Consider the following 19112-nt stretch of genomic DNA (forward strand, 5'->3'; position numbering starts at 1 on the left):
TCCTGATTTTTACCATTTATTAGCCATATAAGCCTAAACAAATCACATAGCTTCAGCTTCTGTAAAATGTGATGTTATCTTAACAATAAACTTACATGAAGAGACTTTGAAAACTTCACCAAAGTAAAATGCTAACAGATATTGATTAAAAGAGCAGTGGAAGGTAGAGAGGGCAAAAAGTCTCAATAGGGAAATGTTATTTTTCATATGGCTATCAAGCAGTAGACTCGAACTTAGATCTTCTGTTCACGGTTCACAGGTTCCTTCATGCTGTCTATAATCAGGCTTAAAGTGCCAATTAGGATTTTGCGTTTTAATAGGAAACAAAGTTTTCAAGTGAAAAGAGGCTCTAGTAAAAAAGAAACTTATTTTAGTTTTACCCAAGGTTTAACCGAGTGGTTCTCAACCAGGGGCAGTACTGCTCCCTAAGGGACTTTAGCAATCCGGAGACATTTTTGGTTGTCAAAACTAGAGGGGTGGGCTTCCCTGGTGGCACAGTGGTTGGGAGTCCGCCTGCCGGTGCAGGGGACACGGGTTCGTGCCCAGGTCCGGGAGGATCCCACATGCCGCGGAGCGGCGGGGCCCGTGAGCCATGGCCACTGAGCCTGCGTGTCCGGAGCCTGTGCTCCGCAGCGGGAGAGGCCACAGCAGTGAGAGGCCCGCGTGCTGCAAAAAAAAAAAAAAAAAAAAAACTAGAGGGGTGCTACCGGCATCTAGTGGGTAGAGGCCAGGAATGCTGCTAAACGTCCGACATGCACACAACCACTCCCAACCACAAAGAACTGTCCAGCCCTAAGTGTCAATAGTGCCAAGTTGAGAAACCCTGGGTTAGCCTAATAGGATTTGCTCATATTCATTTTTTTTTTTAAATTATCAATCACCTAACCACCACCTTTTAGCTAAAGATACAGGTATTTCTTGCTATTGACACCATAATGTGGGTTTAACTCTTCCAAATGAAAGCCTACTGGGGAAAAAATTACATTCTAAATATAATCTGTATTGTATCAATTCATAAAAGAAAAACTGTACTTATATTTTATTTTTAATAAACTTTTAAGTTTGTGATAATTTTAGATTTACAGAAAAGCTACCAAGATGATACAGTTCCTATATCCACCTCATCCAGTTGCCCCTAGTACCAGCATCTTATATTACCATGGCACATTTGTCAAAACTAGGAAACCAAGATTGGTACGTAGTGTCAATATTAACTAATTTATAGACTTTATTTGATTTCACTAGTTTTTACACCTTTTTGTTCGAGGATCTGGAAGATCATATTTTTTGCATTTAGTCATCTAGTCTTAGTCTCCTTAGTCGTCTCCCATCTGTGACAGTTTCACAGTCTTTCCTTGTTTTTCATGACCTTGACAATTTTGAGGATTACTAGCTAGGAATTTTGTGGAATGTCCTTTGGTTTGTCTGATGTTTTTCTCACTATTAGACTGGTTATGAGTGTTTAGGAATCAGATTCTATTTTAACAACTCCTAAACATGTAATTTATAGAATAAACAGATAGCTTCTAGGTTTCCCATTCTACCAACAATGGGATGATAGGAGGATGGCAAAGATATCAATTTTCAAAAATGATTACTCTGCAATAGCCAAAACAAAATCTATTATATCAAAGAACCTAGTTTTACTTAGAAACGGAACTCCCAATGCCTTCAATTTTAGATGCCAACTGTGGCCCACAGTATTAATCTCAAAAGAAAGAATGGGAACAAAGATATTTAGTCACAGATAAATCAATAAGTTAAATATTAATGCCTCAGCATCTTGTATTTTCTCAATTAATTCATCTAGTTAAAAATGTACAGCAAAGAAATAAGTGTAACACTCAACTCTTGTTCATCATTGCTATTATAGCCCAAATTAAATGTTTCAGATTCCACTCACCCGAGATTTCTAATTCTGCCCAGTGAGATTTTTTCCCATTGGCTACCTCCTCTGCTGACATGATGGTATAAATTCTGCGAGGATCTGGAGGATCATATTTTTCCTTTGGCATCCCTATTAGTCTGTAAGGGAAAAAAAATCAACAATTATAATCTAATAGAAAAAAAGAGAGAAAGAAAAATGAGATGGTAAGTTTTCTTCTTCTCCCCCCTTGCCAGGCTACTAGTAAATTCTCATTAGAAGGAAAACACATCTAAAGTATGCTAGGCTATTGCAGGTACTCAGTAACAGATGCCTCAGGAAAAATGCAAAGAAGCAGGGACACTGGACTTAGAAAACATGGTGGTTGCTTCCCAAACATCCATTGCACCCTTTCCCCTTCATTTAGCTGCCTTGCTTCCCAAGACAGACTGACCCTATGCAAGTTTCCTGAATGGATTCTGACTGGCCTAAGAGAATCAGAGTAATCCTATCCTCCTTGTCTCAGTGATATTCAGATATTCCATATCTAAGACAATCAGCACATGACATTCCCCTTGTCACAGAGATTAGTTCAGAAATATCTAATAATCACTAGGCTTAAGACTAATTTTATGTTTATGGGAGGAGCAGGCTTCTCTCTCCTGCTGGTCATAAATGAAAAAGAATATAGCCCCAGCTATTGTTGGCAATCATCCAACTATAAGGGAAGCCAGCCATAGCAGTCAAAGACAAGAAAACAGAGAAACAAAGCCAGAGTCCTCACCAAACCACACCTGTAGCACTCTCAAATACTGGGCTTTTTGGATACACAAGTCAATCTATTTTACTTATTGTTTAAACTACTAGTTTATGTTTTCTGTTACTTGCAATCAAAAGCATCTAATTAAGATTATCATGTATCTTGGTTTGCATGGACCAGTCTTGGTTTATATCTGTTATTCTTAGGTAATTATTGATATCACTTCTTCACTCCCAAAAGTGTCCAATTTGGATAATGAGTTACATGGCCACCTTAATTGAAACTAATATTATACAGTTTTCTTCAGTTAACTGCCAAAATAATCACTGAACAATCATCAGTGATAACCAGCTAGACATAAACTCCTCAAGGATGCAATGAATGAATCAGATGACAAATGGCCATAAAAGTAATCATTCAAGAGGTCTAATACAAGAGTTACTGCTCGGTAATTGGCAGAAAATGAAATCCCATTCAGATCTAACAAGAATAGCAAATTACAAAATCCTGAACCTAATTAAACTCCTGCATGCTATCAGTAAGTATCCTCATAGTATTTATAGTTTGTTCTTTGCTCATATTTTAACACAGAGACATACATACACACACGAAAACCAACTGCCTAAAACTGGGAGTGTTTCTAAGTAGTTTAGAAGTTCTATCTCAATGGAAGAGTTACTTTCGGATGGTCTGAAATTTGTTACATAAAGAGAACAAAGAAAAATAGGAAGTATCTATCATGTATCAAGGAATCAAAGCTAGAAAAGAATACAATCAAAATTTCCCATACCATAATTTGTCCTCATATTGTGGAAGGAAAAACAGTCATTCCTTCCTATTTACTAAAAGGGGCAAAGAGAAAGTTTTCCAGATTTTTCCATCTGTTAACAGTAATTAGCTTCCAAATTTCCAGCTTAAGCTCTTCTGCTCTAACCTTATCACACAACTGGGTGATATTGAAACATATTTTATTTTCCATAAATGTCCCGGATCTTCACACAGCACAAAGAGTATGATCATTTTCCTCAGGGGAAAAACTTGATTTTTACCACTTTTGGCCTATGTAAAGTATTTCTGAATATAAAATTTTCAGGTAACAAGGTTTTCAGAATTTCTACTATGCACCATAAGGTACATGTGTCTCTGTGGGTACCCCTGCACACTAATATAGGATTCTACAAAAACACAAGTTAAGCAAAACCAAATCAAACAGATTCAGATCCAAAGACATGCTACAAATCCATCATATACAATGAGATGGATAAAAAACTAAGACTGTGACATTTGCAAAACATATGTTTCATTAATTTTAAATCATTTTTATAAAATATAGTGCATAGGTCAACTTAATTTGGCAGTTTTAATCATGGCTCCCACTAGACAGTGTGTTATTTAAGGGGACAATAAGTTGTTCCTGTGTGGAGGAATATCCTTTTTATAACTCTATACAGTTCCTACCACATAGTAGGCACTGAATATGTATTTGTGGAATGATCATAAATGCTTTATAATCCTAAAAACTACCATCTTCCTCTCACCTTTCCTAATTAACAGTCAATGCTCTTCTAAAAGTTAATCTCATGAAATGCTCATTAATCCACATGTTCAATTTCCCTAAATATTTACAAAATCTAGATAGGAGATTAATAATCATCATCTCTTCTGGCCCACTAATGCTAATCTCTAAAACAGCTACTATGTAAGAACTATATTTCTTTTTTTTTTAATTTTTCATAAGTCTCCATCTTTGTAAGTCCAATAAAATTTATAAAATCTGTTCCTGCAAAACATATCCATAAAACATTTACCAGTGTCTATAGTATGTAAAAACCAAAGTAATATTAATACTGTTATATTAGGGGTCAAAGGTCTCCTTTAGATTTGATTAGGAAGTCAATAAAAATACAAGTCACTTAATCCTTCAAAATGAAACTAAATTTGGATAGTCTAACTGAAGTTAAAACATTTTTCATTTGCATTAACTAAGTAATTTAGTAGTCTATAGATCTGGTGATCACTACTGTCCCAAACATCAGGTTTTCAAACATGCTACTAAAAACTTAGCTCAAATTTAGGAAACTGGTATTATTGAATACTCCTATTCAGCTTTATCTTCCCTCTCAGTTCCTCAGCATCAACCTTCCATCCTGGAAACATACCATAAAAACCTATTTCATTGTAACTTAATATATAAAATAATAATTCAAATGTAATTTAAATCTCTAAATGTGACACTGCTGATGTGCTTTCTCAACAGTCTAAGATATAGGTCAGTCCAAGGCTTAAATACTGGATTGACATGTTTTATTTTTATTATTTTTATTTTTTGTTTTTGTTTTTGCGGTATGCGGGCCTCTCACTGTCGTGGCCTCTCCCGTTGCGGAGCACAGGCTCAGCGGCCATGGCTCACAGGTCCAGCCGCTCCGCGGCATATGGGATCCTCCCAGATCGGGGCACGAACCCGCATCCCCTGCATCGGCAGGCGGACTCTCAACCACTGCGCCACCAGGGAGGCCCGACATGTTTTATTTTGTAAAGCCTAGCAGCTAATTTCCTTTTCCTATATTCTTTATCAAATTGATGAAGAGGCAGGTTTTTAAGTTGTTTTTCCAAGAGTTTCTAATTTCTGCAGGATCTTACATCAGTTCCCAAAGGATCCTCCCATTATGTCAACCTGATTTATATTGGGGATCCTGATCATGTAACAAAGTAAACTAAAAGCCCCTTCACAACACAGCCTTTTTAACTTCCAGTCTTCAAACCCCATTTTGACACTCTGAAAAATACTTCACATAGCTCCCCAAATACTAACTACATAAGCTTCTTTGAACCTACCATCCTCTCTACTCCACTCCTTGAATCTCATTTTATCACCAACGCAGCCCCCTCAGATTCTAGGGCAAAATTTCTGAGAGCAACCATCAGTCCTGGAAAAACGGCCTGATTATCTCCTACTTCTTAGTTTCTATGAACTATCCTGAAAGTAAACAAGTCTTAATCTCTGTCACTGAAGGATGATTAATTACTACATATAGTGAAGATTTTCATTAGTTTAGTTCTCAGTCTTCTGTATAATTAAGCAAAAACTTCACACGTAAACCTGTAAAATACTGACTTCATGAAAAATGTATTCCAATCTTTTTTTAGCTGCAAAGCAACACTGTATGTAACACTAGGGCTATTTTGCCTTAAAAAATTTACCTTGGAGTTTCCAAAACTGTAAATAAAATACAAGATACCTACATAGCATCGTGTTCAGTGAATAGCATGTTACAAAATATATATATGAGTTACGCCCAAATACACTATTGCCAAGGAATCCCAAATCTCAGGTTTTATATTTGGGGCTAGGAAAATAATGCAAAATAACTCCTCCCTGCCACATCCCCGAATAATAATAATCTGAGCCAAATCAGAGCAAACTGTTAAAGGCCAGAACTAAACTTCTGCTAATTCTGGTCATCTGAAGCATCTTATTAAAAAAAAAAAACAGCGGGCTCTATAGTACATATAAAGATGTTAAGTCCTTATGGTGTTAAACCACAGCTTTCTTCCCACCACCTTCTCTAAATTTAAGATCATTTTATCTCAGTCTACAGTTCAGCACAATTAATACTATTTCATTTAGAACTTAGAATAAGAAAGAGAGAATGCTACAACCACCGAAGAGTGCTTCATAATGAACCAGAGACTTCTAACTCAATGAATCCAAACCTAAAGTACAAGCCAGTAGACATGCACTTATATCCACAGAAATATTAAGTGATCGTCTCAACAGTAGTTTGCAAAGCAATCTTAGGCAGAGATGCACAGTTCCCAAAGTTGAAAGAAGACAAAATTAAGCCTACATTAGATATTTCTGCTTACATTTTAGAGCAAGATGTAGTGACTTATTACACTTTACATATTCTCTGATAAACCTGTCTTCTATCAACCTTTATTTCCAAAGGTTATGAACACATTGTTTGTTATTTATTGAATACCCACCTTGACTAACATCCATCCTTCCCAACTGGTCTTCATCATTAAGACCATTTTCCTTTCTGAGAAAATATGTCTAAGTTTACCTTTTTTAATAAAGCAAAATAACCCTTGCACTACAGCTTTTCTGAAGTTTCTATCTCCTCATCAATATCTATTTTTAGCTATACACAAGTATTAATCATTACAACTGTCATACAAAATCTATACCTTCCCTAAATGAGCTCACGAGCTGATACTAAAAAACAGCACCAGGCTTCCCTGGTGGCGCAGTGGTTGAGAGTCCGCCTGCCGATGCAGGGGACGCGGGTTCGTGCCCCGGGTCTGGGAAGATCCCACATGCCGCGGAGCGGCTGGGCCCGTGAGCCATGGCCGCTGAGCCTGCACGTCCGGAGCCTGTGCTCCGCAGCGGGAGAGGCCACAGCAGGGAGAGGCCCGCGTACCGCAAAAAAATAAATAAATAAATAAAAATAAATAAATAAAAAACAACACCTAACAAATCACACTGCATATAGTAGAATCATACTGATAAAAAAAAAAGATTGATGGCAATCACAAGAGCTGAGAAGACACCCTGAGATAAATAACAATTTCATCCACATTTCCACTCCTCTTCTATACCAAGGGCCTCTGGATGGCATTTGTCTTCAATGACATATTCAACTCAAGTCCGTAGATGATGATAATGCAAACGTTCAGAAAGAATCCATTCAAAGTTTTCATGATATCTCCCAATCTGTCACCATTCTAAACAAAAACAAAGCAAAACAAAATCCGTGTTTTACAATGGTAAAGCCCCCCATCATTATGGAAAAAATAAGCTTCAGACTTCTGGAATTTCATGTTTCTGATCAGTTTAACATTTATTCAAACAGTTACTGCAGGAGTACTAATTATAATGTATTTTACCAAGCACTAGGACTTTGACAGTGAACAAGCTGAACAGCATCATTGCCCTCAGGTAGCTCACATCATTTTCATGGCACTACTTGAAAAATAAAGTTATAAAATATTCTACTTTCAAATACTTCTACGAAGAATTTGGCATTTCTTCTTGTTACTACTTTTTTTCCCCTTTATCAGGTAATTGCCACTGCATAGGCATATATAACAATAAATCCTCTGAATGAAAATGAGATAACTGTAATGATTGTCATACTCCTTTATAAAGGTAATCCAAAGAAAACTTTAGAGTAATCCAGAAAGATAACTTCTGACTCTGTAAAAGGGGAAGTGTTAGGGTTAGTCTACTTGTCAATTAAAGTACTATCATGAGGGAGAAAAAAGGCAGAAAGAATAAGAATGTAACTCCTTTTCTGCATATCTAGAAATTTTTTCCCGTATGTGGGATACCAGAAAACAAGAGCAGCAGCAACATAAAACATAAATAAATACTAAAAGGAAAAATGAAGACCTGGAATTACAAATCTACCAAGCACTTCAAAGTTCCAAAATAATGCTATTATTGGACAAGTTTCATTTTATTTCACTAGCAATCAATTTAGATAACCAAAGCTTATGATTCTATCATAATGTCCTATCATTCCAAATTAGGTCTTAGTCTCTATCTAACAATGACTATGCTTTAATGTTTTTTGTATTTAATGCCTCCCACTTACCTAAAAACAGTGAATACAATCTATCTATCTTACAGAAAACAGGAGGTAATTAGACTAGATTAAAAATTTCAACATCAATTTTCTCAGGACCATGACTTCTTCCCCAAATCTCTATCCTTCCATTTTTTCGTGTAGCCTGTGTTTTCTACTTCCTCTGGTATATACATTCTCATCTGTTTCAATGATGTCAAATTCCTATCCATCCTTAATGGTTTAAGTCATCTTCCATCTCTTCTTTAGAATATTTCCCCACCTAAAAATCAACAAGCTGATTCTAAAATTTATGTGGAAGGACCTAGAAGAGCCAAAACACTTTTGAGAAAGAAATATAAACTTGGATGTGCCCACTATCTGATGTCAAGTCTTACTAGAAAGCAATGATAATCCAGACAGTTTGGTACTAATGAAAAGACAGACACATATAGTTGAAAGGAATATAAATGAGAAACTAGAAATAGACCCATGTATATACAGTCAATAGATTTTCCATGAAGGTACAAAGGTAATTCAATAGAAAAAGGATAGTTTTTTCAACAAATGGTGCTGGAACAACTGGACATCCATATGCAAAAATAAAGAAATAAGCATCAATCCACACCTTGCACCATACACAAAATTAACTTGCAAGAATCATAAGCTTACGTGTAAAAGCAAAACCTATAAAACTTATAAAAGAAAACATAAGAGAAAAATCTTTGTGACCCTGGATTAGGCAAATATTTCTTTGATAGAACACAAAAGCATGATCCATAAAAGAAAAATACTGATAAACTAGATTCCTTGAAAATTTAAAACATCTACTCTTGAAAGATGAATGAAAAGACATGCCCAGAAATTGAGAATAAATATATGCAAAACACTTATATGAAAAAACACTCTGGAATATATAAAGAATTCTCAAAACAAAATCATAACAAAGTCTAATTTTTAAAAAGTGGCAAAAGATTTTAACAGATACTTCACCAAAGAAGATACACAGATAGAAAATAAGCACATGAAAAGATGGTCAACATTAGGCATTAGGGAAATGCAACTTAAAACCACAAGGAGATATCACTACACAGCTATTAGAAATGATTACATTGAAAACTTACAATAGGACTGACAAGGAAAACACACACATGCGCACGCACACAAACACACCCCATATCCTTGTGTGTATGCTTACAAATATATACATATTTGAACATTAATACACACACACTCACAACCTCATATTTTACCAATGGGAAAGTAAAATGGTACTGTCACTTCAGAAAACAGTTTTGTAATTTCTTATAAAATTAAACATACACTTATAGAACCCAGCAATCCCATTCCTAGGTATTTACCTAAGCAAAATTAAAGCTTATGTTCATACAAAAACCCATACATAAATGTTTTCAGCAAGTCTATTTATAGTCACCCCAAACTGGAAACAATACAAATATCCTTCAACTGATGAATAAACTGTGGAATAGCCATACACTGAAATACTACTCAGCAATAAAAATGATTGAATTACTGACACACACAACATGGATGAATGTCAAATGCATTATGCTAAATTAAAGATGCCATACTTAAAATACTATATACAGTAAACTTCAACATAATAAAGGCCACATATGACAAGCTCACAGCAGACACCCATATTCAACGGTGAAAACCTGAAAGCTTTTCCTCTGAGATCAGGAACAAGGCAAGAATGCCCACTCCTGCCACTTTCATTCAACATGGTACTGGAAGCCCTAGCCAGAGCAATTAGGTAAGAAAATGAAATAAAAAGAGATCCAAATCAGAAAGGAAGTAAAACTGTTTGCAGATGGCATGATATTATATGTAGAAAACCCAAAAGACATTAGAATAAATGAATTCAGTAAAGTTACCGGATACGAAATCAATACATAAAAATCTGTTGTGTTTCTATACACTAATAACAAGCTATCAGGGAAATCAGGGAAACAATCCCATTAACATTTGCATCAAAAGCAATAAAATACTTAGAAATAAATTTAACCGTGATAAAAGACCTGTACCCTGCAAACTGTAAGACACTGATGAAAGAAAATAAAGACACAAAAACATCCCATCCTCATGGACTAGAAGAATTCAATGCAATCTCTATCAAAATTCCAATGCCATTTTTCACAGAAATAGAACAAATAATCCTAAAATGTACACGGAACCACAAAAGATCAGAAGAGCCAAAGAAATCTGGAGAAAGAACAAAGCTGGAGGCATCACTGTGAAATCACTTCCTGATTTCACAATATATTACAAAGCTACAGTAGTCAATATAGCATGTTTTTGGCATAAAAACAGACACATAGATCAATGGAACCAAATAGAAAGCCCCAAAATAAACCCACAAATGTATGATCAGTTAATTTATAACAAAGGAGCCAAGAATATACAATGAGAAAGGACAGTCTCTTCAATAACCAGTGTTGAGAAAACTGAACCGCCACATGCAAAAAAGCAACTGGACCCCTATCTTACACAATTAACAAAAACTAACTCAAAATTAATTAAAGACTTGAATGTAGACCTGAAACCATAAAACTAGAAGAAAACATAGGGGGTCAACTCCTTGACATTGGTCTCAGTAATGATTTTTTGGATTTGACACAAAAGTAAAGACTACAAAAGCAAAAATAAACATATTGGACTACATCAAACTAAAACACTTCTGCTCGGTAAAGGAAACCATCAACAAAATGAAAAGGCAATCTACAGAATGGGAGAAAATATTTGTAAATCATGTATCTAATAAGGGGTTAATATCCAAAATAGATAAAGAACTCACACAACTCAATAGCAAAAAAAAAAAAAATTCCAATTAAATAATGGGCAAAGCATCTGAATAGACATTTTTCCAAAGAGATATACAGATGGCCAACAGATACATTAAAAGGGGCTCAACGTCACTAACCATCGGGGAAATGAAAATCAAACCCACAATGGGATATCAACTCACACCTGTTAAAACAGCCATTATCAAAATGACAAGAGATAAATGGTGAGGATGTGGAGAAAAGGGAACCCTTATGTACTGTCAGTAGGAGTGTAAATTGGTGCAGCCACTATGGAAAACAGTAAGGAGGTTCCTCAAAAAATTAAAAATGTAACTACCATACGATCTAGCAACTCCACTTCTGGGTATTTATCCCAAAAAAACAAAATCACTATCTAGAAATGATATCTGCACCCATGTTCACTGCAGCATTATTTACAATAGCCAAGACACAGCAACAACTTATGTGCCCATCAACAGATAATGAATAAAGAATGTGATACACACACAAAACACACAATGAAATATTATTCAGCCATAAAAAAATAAGGAAATCCTATCATTTGCAAATGGACCTTGAAGACATTATGCTAAGTAAGTCAGAGAAAGACAAATACTGTATGCTCTCACCTGTATGCGGAATCCAAAATAAAAAAAAAGTCATAGATACGGAGAACAGATTGGTGGCTGCCAGAAGTGGGGGTGGGGGCGTAGGCAAAATGGGTAGAGTCAAAAGGTAGAAACTTTCAGTTACAAACTTGTAACTTCCAGTTACAAGTAAGTCCTGGGGATGTAATGTATAACATAGTAACTACAGTTAACAATACTGTATATTTGAAAGTTGCTAAGAGAAATCTTAAAAGTTCTCATCACACACACAAAAATATGTAACTGCATGGTGATGGATGTTAACTACACCTTTCTCAGTGCAGTCATGTCACAATATACACATATAACAAATCGTTACATTGTACACCTAAAACTAATACAATGCTATGTGTCAATTATATCTCAATTTTTTATAAAAAGCTATGTAGTATACAAATCCATTTATATGACATTCCACAAATAATCAAAACTTTGGGAACAGAAAACTGGTAAGTGGTTGCCAGGGGTTAGGGGTGGAGGGAGGGATAGACTATAATAAGGATAAGGGAATTTTTTTTTTGTGATGATGTGAACTACATATACTGGTTAATCTATAATTACTCATAATATCATCATCAGAAAGACACTTAGGAAACAAAATAATTTAATCCTTCATGTCTCTTGGTAAAGCAAAACAACTTGGGTTAAATTGCTTTCCCATCCAAAACACTGCTTAAGTGAATAAAAAAGGAAAATAAACAGAATATGATTCCATATCTCTAGCTTTACCACAAGGCATTTATAAATGTTAGCCTAAAACGAGCATAAATTGACTTTAACAAATCAAATCACAAAAGTTAAATCCATAGCATTTTGCAAACTCTTAGTAACAATGCCAAAGAGTTGTAATAAGTCAACTTTATCATTGAGTAATAAATGCTAACAGAGTTTATATGACCCAGGCCATTTGAAGAGAAGATCCCTCCCCTGCTACTCCCCCACCCAATCCTCACACACACACACACACACGTGCACGTGCTTGCACAAGGGGATTACAAGCAGTTCAGGGTTGCTAAAAATATCACTGGAGGCATGGAGAGATGGTGCTGTATAGGTGGACAGAGGAAAGATCATGGAAAGTTCAAAAATCTGTTTATGCTTTCCTACAGAACATTTTCCTAACATGAAAAACTGCCAGCCAAAGAGACTCTAATAATAAACATGATACTATCAATCCTGGTTGCCTCCTTCATTCATTTCCTTTTTCTTTCTTGCTCAACAGCATTTCTTCTAGTCACACTTCCAAGAGGTCCTATATCCTCTACTGATTCAGCTGTCACATTCTTAAATTACAAATTTATTAAAAAATAAAAATGAATAAAAATGTATAAATCATCTGAAAAAATTATAAATGCATTTAAAACCCTGTACTTATATGAAATATAAAATATTCTTATCACTTCCCACGATAAAAGCAAGACCATATAGCACGGTATTTGACTGTTTTCACATTTAACCCAAGTTTTTCATCATGCACAATTATAATGACTAGTGTAGTAAACAGATCCAGTTAGCCTAAGACCCAATTCTAAAATATGTACTCATACTCTTCTTTGAAATTGAGAGAATACACTTAAAGCAGACTAGCTCTAAATTCAGGATTCTTTAGAGTCAGCAACTAGCCTATATTCTAGTTCTAAAATAATGTAAATCCTTTCTTTCAGGTTTTGAAAACAAATGTAAGGTAGAAATCCAGATTTAGATTAGTCCATCTAAAAGCATGATTTTACGCCACAGAAGAAATGCAACAAAATCCCAAGCTTATGTCCCCAAGGTTTAATTTAAAATTCCCATTTAGTGATAGTTGGCTATAATTTTAGAAAGTTTCATTTATTAGGCTATCCCAGCAAATTTCTCTCCAAAAATTTCCAAATTAACACATATTTAATGAAAAACACTATTATTTAATGGCTACATTAAAAATATCATAAAATTTCTAAACTAGTATTTAATGAAAGACCATAATTTAATTTTTATACATAGATACATCAAATACAGGACTAAAGAGAGCTACAGCAATCCAAGTCCATAAAACTGAAGTAGACAAATAAATTGTTTCAGGGGGAAAGTTTTTTCTACAGTTCAGTTTCCTCATGATTCTCTGTGAACAGGGAAAGTTATAATACACCAAATAATAAACTCCCATGTTCTCAGGAGTCAATTCCAAAGTGAATAAATGAAAAAGGACTCTCCCTTTGATGGTCAGGAAGTGATGCTAGTCATTCCAAAATGGTGACCAAAAATATGTATAACAGTAACTAAAAGATCATATATTCTATACAGTCTTAGTAAAATTAACTTTAACCAACATACATTGTTGTTTGTTATCTTTGCTTTTAAGAACTAGCCTCCAATAAAACTAGTAGCTCTTTTACACTGATAACAGCCTAATATAAGTTTCCTTTAATAACTACCTTAAAATCCCATGATCTACTTTAAAAAACACATGGTATTCAAATAATGACAGTTTTTCAAAGATGCACAAAATATAAATACTACAGAAATTGGTTTAGCCAGAATTCTATTATTTGATCCTCTCTAATACCCAACATTTGTGCCAATCTACAATTCTACAATAAATAATCCTAAAGAAAAACATTTATAATCAGTATAGAGTGCATGTTTATTTTTTTGTAGCCCAACCTGAAAGATGGTAATCTATATTTAGCAAAAAGCACCTTTAAAAATCAGAACAGCCCATTCTCCAATTGTGAAAGGGCACTAATTCATATTTTTTTACTTTTTTGAAGATTTAAATCTGTGGGAAAGTATTCAAGATGTACTGCTAACTAAAAACAAAAACTGATTTAATATATAATAATCCCATCTTTGTAACAAAACAATGTGTATATGAAATCTGTACCAATGTGCATGAAAAAGTCTAAAAGAATAATAAGATTATGAGTAATTTTTATTTTTCTTAGTTATATTCTCTAACTTTTCAATATTGACAATATATTGTTCTTGTAATATGACAATAGAACTTTTTTATTATTAATAAACTTTAATTTTAGGGCAATTTTCGGTTCACAGTAAAACTGAGCTCCCATTTACTTCCTGTTTCCACACAGCACAACCACCCCCAACAGTTATTATAATCAATGAACCTACACTGACACGTTATCAACCAAAGTTCATAGCTTACAACAGGGTTCACTCTTCCTGTTTTACATTGTTATATTCTGGCTATTTGACATGTGTATGATGACAATTAACTACCCATGTAGCACGGTACAGACTACTTTCACTTTGTGCCCCGCTTATTCATCCCTCCCTCTCCTCTAACCCCTGGCAACCACTGATCTTTTTACTGTCTCCATGGTTTTGCCTTTTCCAGAATGTCTATAGTTGGAACCATATAGTATGCAGCCTTTTCAGACTTGCTTCTTTCACTCATTAATATGCATCTAAGGTTCCTTCATGTCTTTTCATGGCTTGAGAGCTCATCACTTTTTAGCACTGAATAATATTTCCACTGTCTGGATGTGTTACAGTTTATTTATCCACTCCCCTACTGAAGGACATCTTGGTTGCTTTTGAGTTCCGGCAATCATGAATAAAGGCTGCTATAAACATCCATGTACGAGTTTTTAGGTAGACATAAGTTTTCAATTCATTTGGGTAAATACCAAAGAGCATGACTGCTGACTGGATCATGTGATAAGAATATATTTAGTTTTATCAGAAACTACCAAATAGCCTTCCTTCCAAAATGGCTGTACCAATTTGCATTCCCAACAGCAATGAAAAGAGCTCCTGTTGCTCCAAATCCTCGCCAACATTTGGTGTTGTCAATGTTTTGGATTTTTGGCCACTCTTACAGGTGTGTAGCATTCACCGTTATTTTACAAAGAGTTTTTTTAATTAAAAATTTCAAAGGCACGTGACATATATTTGAAGATATATGCAAAACGTGCACATTTAAAAAAATAATTTCTTTCATAATTCTGATAATAACCTAGCACATTATCAATGCTGATAAAGTTATATCCTACAGACATCTGCAAAAATTTCAAGATAAATAACAAGCTCATACTGTAAAATACAAAGACTAATAAAACAAAAAACAAAATTCTGCCAAATAAGATAATTTAAGAATACTTAGATTCACATAATTAATGAGTATTATAAAGAGATCACTGCCCATTTAAACATCCATATTTTCTTTGATGAACAGCAGTATATTCAAGCATTTTTGTGCTTAATTGTTTAGTTATTATAAGCCTAACACTATAGAAGTATACTATGTCATATAATTTATCTAAGGTTTATTCATCTGTTGCACCGATATTTCTCTAAATTTTTTTCCATATTCTGGTTAAGGAAATTAACCTGTTTTGCTTAGTATTATTTAAACTATAAATATAGGATATTTTAAAAATCATTTGGTATTATGAAAAATATTCTGATAAGGCAAACCACATCTAAAAGAAACACTAGCTGGGGACTTCCCTGGTGGCGCAGTGGTTAAGACTCCACCTGCCAATGCAGCGGACACAGGTTTGAGCCCTGACCCAGGAAGATCCCACATGCTGCGGAGCAACTAAGCCCATTGCCACAACTACTGAGCCTGCACTCTAGAACCCATGAGCCACAACTACTGAGCCTGCATGCCACAACTACTGAAGCCTGCATGCCCAGAGCCCGTGCTCTGCAACAAGAGAAGCCACCACAATGAGAAGCCCACGTCCCACAACAAAGAGTAGCCCCCATTCACCGCAACTAGAGGAAGCCCGCGCACAGCAACAAAGACCCAATGCAGCCAAAAATAAAATTAAAATAAATTTTTAAAAAACACTAGCTGTTTTTAATTTATAGATTCAAAACCACATTCTTCCCAGAAAATGTACATAAACGCACACATATCTGAAGCATAAAGATCATATTCAAAAGCATGTTTAAAAACTTACTGCCAATAACACTTTACACTGTATTTACTCTTAAGTTGTTCAGTAATTTTAATTCAAATAGAATACCTTGCATTGTTATTTCTTTTTCTTTTTCTTTTTAAGATCCTGTTTAAAGGTCACTTATGAATGCTTAAGGACAACAGACTACCTCCAAGCAAAAATTTCCTTTTTGGGGGTAGGATATACTTGTTTTCCCAGCCACCTCTGAACACAGCATAAGAAGTGGAACCATAAGACAGGTGACTTCCTATCTCTTCTTTTTGAAAACAAAGTGCAATAACATACAAAAAAGTTTAAACCTGGGTGCTGTTATCCATTGAAAAATTCCCTAGATGCCTAAATCCATTGCATCTACATGGGCAAGAAAAGATTTTTTCAAGCCATCAGTTTGAGCAGTCACCAAAAAAAGAGAGATACCCTACCGACCAATCCCAGTAGCAGCAACTAATCAAGCAGCTATGCTAAAGTGAAAATATGAGAAAGATCTATTGAATAAAATTAGTGGCAATCTTGAAAAATAAGTACTGTAATAAAACCGTCATGGCTCTCTCCAAGAAATACTAAAACAACAAATCACAGTCTCATATCACAGCACACACCTGAAGTCCCCTCTAAAAAAGTAGTTCTCAACCAGGTGTGATTTTGCCCCTCAGGAGACATTTGGCGATGTATAGACATATCTTTGGTTGTCATGACTTGGGGGGCATGCTGCTAATGAGTAGAGGTCATGGATACCGCTAAACATCCTACTCAGGACAGGCCCTCACACAAGAAATATCTGGCTCAAAAGGTCGATAGTGCCAAGGTTGAGAATCCTGCACAAAAAATGAGACCAGAGTACAGTGTATGTTAAACAAGTGTTTAGAGAAATCAAGTACTACTGCAAAAAAATCGCTTATGATAGAAAGGAAAAAGTCAAAGGTTATGAGTTAAATTATGAGTTACATTTATTCCTAAATTCTTGGCTAAGGACATCCTAGCCAATTAAAGTTGTCTCCAGGTGCTAAGACAAGCAGATAGTTATTCCACCAAAGGCTGAGCATCTCAGCAATTTCCACGTAGAGACAAATAGGCTATAGCTACTACTCAATGAGCACCAACCATCTGAAAACATTATCCACAGTGTTTTACATATATTAATTCACTTAGTAATCACAACTACTCTAAGTTGTAGGTGCTTTAATTATTTCTGTTTTGGAGAGGCAAGGCAAACTTGCCTCTGGTTACATGGCTAGTAGGCGGCAGAGCTGGGATTTAACCCAAGCAGTCTGGTCCTACAGTCTTAGTCTTAACCAACACGCAGTTACTGCTTCATACGCTGGACCTGGAAAAGTCTGAGTACAGAGCAAGAGGGCAGAGAGAAACTTCACAATAATTAGAGCCTTCTCTTGAGTATTAAAGAGTAGTCATCAATTGCTGAGTGTTGGACAGAGAAGCTGAGAAAGACACAGCCAATATAACTAACTACAGGAATTGTTCCATTTCAGATGACAGATAAGCTCTCTGGTGGGGAAGAGTGTGTGTGTGAGGATGTGTATGTGGAGTGTGTGTGTGCAATTTGTTATGAATTTCACTAAATTAAAATGTGCCAGAAAATTAACAAAAAATCATTAAAATATACAATACTCATTATTGTAAATTTCATGTAACCAATTGACTCTCACACAATGTTTTAGTTCATTTGTTACTGAATTCTTGTTTCTGTAGCTAACGTGTGGTAGCAAATGACGAATGAATGCAGTTCCAACATGAATTACGGTTAACAATTGCATTTACATTAAAAAGATAAACAATAAATATCAGAACTTGTTTGTCAATAACATGAGAAATTTCTTTGCTGATAATGGTTGTCTAATACTGCAAAAAATATTTCCTTAATTTTTTGTGCTACTCACAACAAACTCAGAACATTAAAGTTTAATCTGGATTAATAATATTTGCTCCATCATTTCCTAACAGTACACAATTAACAAGTTAAGCTCTATTTGTAGCATTTGCTTATCTGTAAATCTCCCATATGAATAGCAAATTTCAAGTTATCAATAGGATGCCCAGTAAACACAGCATTAGGTTGTATTTCAGAAGTAAATAATCTCAAGAGTATAGACACAATAGCAAAATAATTAGTAATTGATGAGTTTTGAGTATTATCTTTGTTTCTAATATGATTTAATTGTTACATAATTTAATTTTCAATAGGCTGTATTTAATAACTGGCTTGCAAAATACCTTAAAAATGAACAACTGGCCATCTCAAACCAGCACAAGCCAACTCCAGCACACCACTGTAGCACACCACTGCCTTCCCCTCACTTACAGATCCTCCATTCCTTGGAGTCAATTCTGCTTCACTGAAAAATCCAAATCAAACATCAACTTACCCTGTGCTGTACCTAGCAAAACTAATTTACTTTTCCCACTCCACCTCCAAAGAACTTCATTCATTAAATAATAAGACACAGGAACTGCTCTTTATTTATAAGAACGTATGCATCCTATTATATGAAAAGAACAAAAGTAAATTTTAGAAATAGAAGGAAACAGAGATCATATG

General features: G+C 35.0%; 1 protein-coding gene across 7 annotated transcripts in view; it reads right to left on the minus strand.

Annotated features, from left to right (window-relative positions):
- Window positions 1–19112, minus strand: part of CNOT6L (CCR4-NOT transcription complex subunit 6 like) — a 130103-nt gene that overhangs the window by 76607 nt on the left and 34384 nt on the right. For 6 of the 7 annotated variants that reach the window (XM_060113653.1, XM_060113617.1, XM_060113625.1 and 3 more), the window contains exon 2: window positions 1904–2025. In XM_060113653.1, coding sequence (XP_059969636.1) covers window positions 1904–2015 — 112 coding nt within the window. In that variant the 5' untranslated portion in view covers window positions 2016–2025. Of the gene's footprint in view, window positions 1–1903; window positions 2026–7226; window positions 7353–19112 lie in introns of all 7 variants that reach the window. The other variant, XM_060113634.1, reaches the window with a different exon arrangement.

This window comes from Mesoplodon densirostris, chromosome 1 (genome assembly GCF_025265405.1).
Source record: "Mesoplodon densirostris isolate mMesDen1 chromosome 1, mMesDen1 primary haplotype, whole genome shotgun sequence".
Taxonomy (NCBI): domain Eukaryota; kingdom Metazoa; phylum Chordata; class Mammalia; order Artiodactyla; family Ziphiidae; genus Mesoplodon; species Mesoplodon densirostris.